Raw genomic sequence first — 6,377 nt, forward strand, 5'->3', positions numbered from 1 at the left:
CGCTCACCAGACAGAGAGAGACATAGAGACAGAAAGCGAGAAATCACCCCCCAGGGGGGATGGTCACGCCGCAATCCCTTCTCCTCCATTCTCTCGGTGAGTTTTAAGCCACCGGGTCCGGGACACGAACCACGGTCGACTACGTGGGAGTCCAGCGACATAGCCATTATGCTAACCTCTGGTTCCCTTTCCTTTTTTTTTTTTTTAAGAGAGGTTTTTGCTGTAGGCTGCATGCACTCACCAGAAAGACAAAGAGAGACACAGAGAGAGAGACACAAACCAAGAAATCACCCCCCAGGGGGGATGACCACGCCACAATCCCCTCTCCTTCATTCTCCTTTTAGGTTCCTGGGCATGCACATACACGTACCAGTGTGAGTTTAAGCCACTAGGTCTGGGACTTGAACTGTGGTAACTATGTGGGAGTCCAGCGACATAACCATTATACCATCTGCTGGTCCCTGCTCCCTTTCTCTTAAAGGGGTGGCAGACAACAGTGGCTCATTGCCAAAACCAAACTGTCACGCATGTGTGCATGTTACATTCAATGGTGTGAAACAGCAAAGTCACAATTACATAACAGGTGCACAAGCGAGGTATAACTAATAATATAACTTGTTTACCCTGTGGCTTTCAAACATGATAAGATAGGAGGTAAGGGAGCCAGACTAAACCATCCTGACTCCATTTACAATATAAGGGGCTTCTTGTTCAGCACGTCAGTGGTGGTAGTTTAAGCTTTTCTCTAGGTCTCCATTGATACTACTCTGGCTTGAACGGTGGAGTGCATTTGTTGGCACTGTAGACGAGTGGGCTTGTTATCTTTGAGCGTTAGTAAAAGTCCTGACTCACCACTAGACATGCTGACAGCGCAAGTGAGGGAAGAATAGGGATGGTGCCTTAATACCAGCTAGGGCAAGAAGTCCAGCCCACCTACATGGTTCTCACTGATCCTCAGGTGTGGAGACTTGTAGGAATGAAAGTCCTGGCTCCCCATGGTGCCTTCTCAGATCCTACCCCAGAAGGGGTTTGGGACACTTTACCTGACAAGGTTTGAAGTCTAACCTCTCCACTCATTCTTTTGCTAGTGGAGATGAGGATGGTGCTGTTCCTCCCACCCCCTCCCCCACCATGGGATTTGGCTGGATTAGACAGAACTTTTTGTTGAGGGGGTAGTGGGTTCTGAGGTCCCTGGCCAATGTGCCTTCTTCTTTCTACCTTTTAGAGTCCTCTTTTGTTTTGTTTCATAGAGGATTTTTTGTCATAGGGCACATGCAATTGCCAGGGGAAGAGGGAGAGAAAGACAGAGAGAGGGAAAGTGAGAAATCACCCCCCATGGGGGATGGCTACACTGCAGTCCCTTCTCCTCCATTCTTCTCCTGGGATGTTGGGTATGCATGCATATATGCCCAGTGTGATTTTTCAAGTTAACAGGTCTGGGACTCAAACCCTGGTTAGCCATGTGGGAGTCCACAGCAATGTAACCACTATGCTATCTGCTGGCCCCTGGATTATTCTTATATATGCTGTTTTATATAGAATGTCCATAGTTTTTAGTTGTATCTAGTTAAGGGACAAATAGGGAGAAAATGTTTTCCCCATCTTCCCAGACACAGAAACCCTTCCCTTCATTTTTGAAGGCCATCTTTGCTGGTTATAGAATTATTGGTTGAAATTTGTTTTCTTTCTGACCTTTAAACATATCAGTCGCTTGCTTTTTGACCTCTATTTTTTTCATTTGAGAAATCCATAATAATATTATTCTTTTGTATGTGATATATAATGTATTTTTTTAATAGATGCTTTTAAATTTTTTCTCTTTATTCTTGGTTTTCAGCTATTGTGCCTCAGTTTGGTTTTCTTCATACTCACATTGCATGGGATTGGTTAAGCTTTTTAGTTCTGTGGGTTTGATTTTCATAAAATCTTGGAAATTTTCAGCTAATTTTTTCCTAATCTATTTTTATGCCCTATTCTTTCCTTTTCTTCTGAAACTCCAGTTATAGTTAGGCTAAATATCCTGATATTGTGTCACAGATCACTGAGATTATTCACTTATGTGAACATTTTTCCCCTCTTTGTTCTTCAGATTGGATAATCTCTTTTGATAGACTTTCAAGCTATGTCACTTTATTCTCCCACCTTCATTGTGCTGTTGAGCCCATGCAGATATTGTGGGTTTGGGTTCTAAGATTCCTTTTTAGTTTATTCAGTCTCTGCTGAGATTCTCTTTTCACCTATCATGACTATATTTTTTCTTTTCCTTCAAGATATTTATAATGTTCATAACAAATATTATACCCATTAATACATATGGACATGAACAAGTTGATATGAATTTAAAGTATGGATCTATTTTAGTGAAAAAATGTTTGAAGTCCATGCATCGTGTTTCATAGTAAACATTCTCCGTGAACTTTTTCAAGAGCCCTTTTTGTGTGCGCATGTGTCTGTGCACTTGATTGTATGTACGTGTGTAACATACACGTATATAGTACTTTAAAAAGCTGTTTTAGGGCCAGCAGGTGGTGTGGGAGTTAAGGCATTTGCATCCCACATGGCCAACTACAGTTTGAGTCCCAGACCTGATAACTTACCTTCTTTTTTTTTTCTAAGAATTATTTTGTTTAACTTTACTTACTTATTTTTAATTTGACCAGAGGGGGACAAAAAGAGAGAGAGAAAGTGAGAAAGCAAGCTGACAGGTCCAGGAGTTGAACCACGGTCAGTCATGTGGGAGTCCAGTGTCCTTAACCACCACACCACCTGCTGGCCCCGATTTACCTTCTTACTTTCCTTCTCTCTCTGTCTCAGTCTGGTGAGCACACATGCCCTATAACAAATTAAGAAAATACTAATAAATAAAATTAAATAAATAATTCAAAAATAAAGCTGTTTTATAATTTGTCCAGCTCCTGATGCCAGACAAACATCTTGGGTAAAGAGAGAGTGCTGATGGTCATTTGAAGTCACTCCATCCAAGTGTTAAGAAGTTGAAATCTTGGAAATAGAGATTTTAGGGTTTGAGAGATCTATTGAGTGGAGTCATAACTAATAGAATTTAAGTATCCATTCTTTATTATGAAAGTTGGTCTTCAAGACTTGTACATTTTTTTTAACCCTTTATGATTTGAGACAAAGTCTGGCCAGGGAGTCTAAACATTTCAGTCTTGCCTTTCTCCTTTTCCAAGGTAGTCTGTTATTCTCCCACTCTAGAAAGGCAGAAGAAAGGGAGTACTGAAATCATCAGTGTCGCCATCCTCTCTCCCGTCTGTGGGACCCAGTAATGGTCATAGAACTATAATAAAATTATCACAATACAATGATCTCAGTTAAGCTTTACTCATATTGTACCCTGCCAAGTCCTAGTTAGTCCTTAGCGCTGCTGTAACCTTCTGGAAGTTCCATGATAACATTCTGTTCCCATCCTATAAGCCCAGCACACAGTGGGTGCTCAATGAGTGTTTGAACAGCTGAGCGTAGAATCAGATGAGAAGAAAACCTCGTTTCCTGACGTTGTCTGTGACTATTCTGATTCTGTTCCTTTCTTGCTTCATCTCCCTCATTTATTCATGAATCTCCATTGAGAGAACAGTAGATAATAGTTGAAATTTTTAAATTCTGAGAACTAAGTACAAGCCCTGAATAAAAGTTTTCAGGGATTAAGCACAAATTCTGTGCTGTCTTTTTGACTTCTGCATCAGTCATTCTGTACAAAAGAACCAGGAAACCAGGAAATGAGCTTTGGTCTTTCTCCCTACTCATTCAGGTATCAAAAGATCACACCTGCCATAAAGTCGCAGTTACCATGGCACCTAGGGATACTTCACGGTTTAGAACAGAGTACGAAGCATCGCAAATTGTTGGTGTCACTGGAGATAGCATTTGAATGATATTAGAGAAAAATAACAATTTGAAATAAAAATAAGAAGCTTTGATAATACACTGTTTTAATTTCATTCTTTATGAAAATATAGATTATGTGACTTCTCTGGGGAGACTTGTGGCTTCTCGGTACGCTGATGGACTGTTTCCACAGTTCTACGTAGCAGAGGACAACAGAGTATACAATGTAAGTGGGCATCTCCCCTCCATGGATGGGTCCCTGACACTCTGTGGTGATTACTTTAGGAAGTGTGCTGTGAGGAGGGGCTTGTGCTGCTTTGTAGTGGTGAACCTGAGCCCAGTCTTGTCAGGCTGGGGTTTTTTTTTGCAGTGGTGGAGTGATGACAGTCATGGCTGAGAAGCTGGGGGAGGAGGCTCTTGACCTGCTAGAGATCAGTGCACACAACTCTTGGTCAGACGTGAAAACTTTTGCATATCAGCTCTTCGTTTTGCTTTGAAAATAAGGGGGATGGGGAGAACAATGTAACAGAGATCTGTTAGAAGTTGAAAACAAGATGCTGTTTTTTTCTTCTTCTTCTTCTTCTTCTTCTTCTTTTTTTTTTTTTCTATAGGGCGTGTGAGCTTGCCAGACAGACAGAGAGAGACAGAGAGACAGAAAGCGAAAAATCATCCCCCAGGGGGGATGGCCACGCCACAATCCTTTCTCCTCTGTTCTCCCCTTGGGATCTTGGGCATGCATGCACACGCGCCCGGCATGAGTTTTAAGCCACCAGGTCCGGGACGTGAACCACGGTCGACTACATGGGAGTCCAGCAACATAGCCATTACGCTAATTGCTGGTCCCTATTCTTCTTTTTTTTTTTTTTTTTAAGAGGTTTTTGCCATAGGGTACATGCACTCACTGAAGAGAGAGACAGAGGCAATGAGTGAGAAAGTGAGAAATCACTCCTCAGAGGAGATAGCCATGCCACAATCCCTTCTCCATTCTCTTTCTGGAATCTTGGGCACACACGCACCTGCACCCAGCATGATTTTCAAGCCACCGGGTCCAGGATTTGAACCATGGTCACCCATGTGGGAGTCCAGCAGTATAACTACTATGCAATCTGCTCACCCTAAGATGTCATTTTCTGACAGAAGCACTAGGAATGGAGGCAACTTTTACAGGTAGACAAGGAGAAAGAGCAGGTGGCACCTGTCACTGGAGTCCTTAAATCCCAGCAGTTCACTCCCTGGCTCTTTTGACCCCGCAGCACCCCCTGTGCAGAGCTTGGCTTACCATGTGGAGTTCATAGGCTGCTGGAGACACATGTCCCATCATGTGCGTTTGTGGGGATTTGTTTGTTTGATTTTTAAGTTTCTTATTTCCATGAATTCATGAATGAGAGAGACAGAGAGAGAGATAGCACCCCCAATAAGATTTTGATGCCATGATCCACCCCCCAGCTTCAGCCATACCCAGATCAAGAACATGCACATGCCTGAGTCCTCAGGGAGGTCTCTGGACATAAACCCAGATCCTTGTCATGTGGGTCAGCCTCACGGAGCCTTGGGTTGTACCACTGTGCCACTGTCCAGCCCCCCATTTATCTGTCCATGTCAGTGTGTATCTATGTATCACCTGCACTATTGTTTTCTAATATCTAAACAGTTCAACCACTTTTTTTTTTTTTTTGAGAGAGATTTTCGCTATAGGGCACGTGCGTTCGCCAGACAGAGAGAGACATAGAGACAGAAAGCGAGAAATCACCCCCCAGGGGGGATGGTCACGCCGCAATCCCTTCTCCTCCATTCTCCTCTCGGGATCTTGGGCACGCACGCACACTTGCCCGGCATGAGTTTTAAGCCACCGGGTCCGGGACGTGAACCGCGGTTGACTACGTGGGAGTCCAGTGACACAGCCATTACACCAACTGCTGGTTCCCCAGTTCAAACCACTTTTTAAATGAAGTCTGGTTCTAAGCAATAATAGCTATGGAATCTAAAATATGTATTAAGAAAAGAACACACATCGGGACCAGCAGTTAGCATAATGGCTATGTCGCTGGACTCCCACGTAGTTGACCACGGTTTGCGTCCTGGACCCGGTGGCTTAAAACCCACGCCGGGCGCATGTGCGTCGTGCCCAAGATCCCAAGAGGAGAATGGAGGAGAAGGGATTGCGGCGTGGCCATCCCCCCTGGGGGGGTGATTTCTCTCTTTCTGTCTCTCTGTCTCTGTCTGTCTGTCTGGCGAGCGCACGCGCCCTATAGCAAAAACCTCTCCAAAAAAAAAAAATGAAAAAAGAAAAGAACACACATGAGTGTCTGTGTGTGTGTGTGTGTGTGTATGTGTATATATGTATATATATTTGGTCATCAGAAAACTCATGCTTTTTGGCATAGAAAAACATGTCGTGACTTTTCCAATGACCCAGTATGTGTGTATATATAACATTTACTCATGTGTTTATTTACCTATTTACTTGTGATTCTTTTTTTTTTTTTTTTTTGGGAGGTTTTTTCTTTAGGGGGGGGGGGCCCCCCAGAAAG

At 43.2% G+C, this 6,377-nt stretch overlaps 1 protein-coding gene across 1 annotated transcript in view; it reads left to right on the top strand.

Moving 5' to 3' along the window:
• Positions 1 to 6,377, top strand: part of VWA3B (von Willebrand factor A domain containing 3B) — a 288,347-nt gene that overhangs the window by 16,885 nt on the left and 265,085 nt on the right. The window contains exon 4 of the mRNA XM_027767524.1: positions 3,978 to 4,072. Within this exon, the coding sequence (XP_027623325.1) occupies positions 3,978 to 4,072 (95 nt within the window). The remainder of the gene's footprint in view (positions 1 to 3,977; positions 4,073 to 6,377) is intronic.

This window comes from Tupaia chinensis, unplaced genomic scaffold (genome assembly GCF_000334495.1).
Source record: "Tupaia chinensis unplaced genomic scaffold, TupChi_1.0 Scaffold144276_1, whole genome shotgun sequence".
Classification (NCBI taxonomy): Eukaryota; Metazoa; Chordata; class Mammalia; order Scandentia; family Tupaiidae; genus Tupaia; species Tupaia belangeri.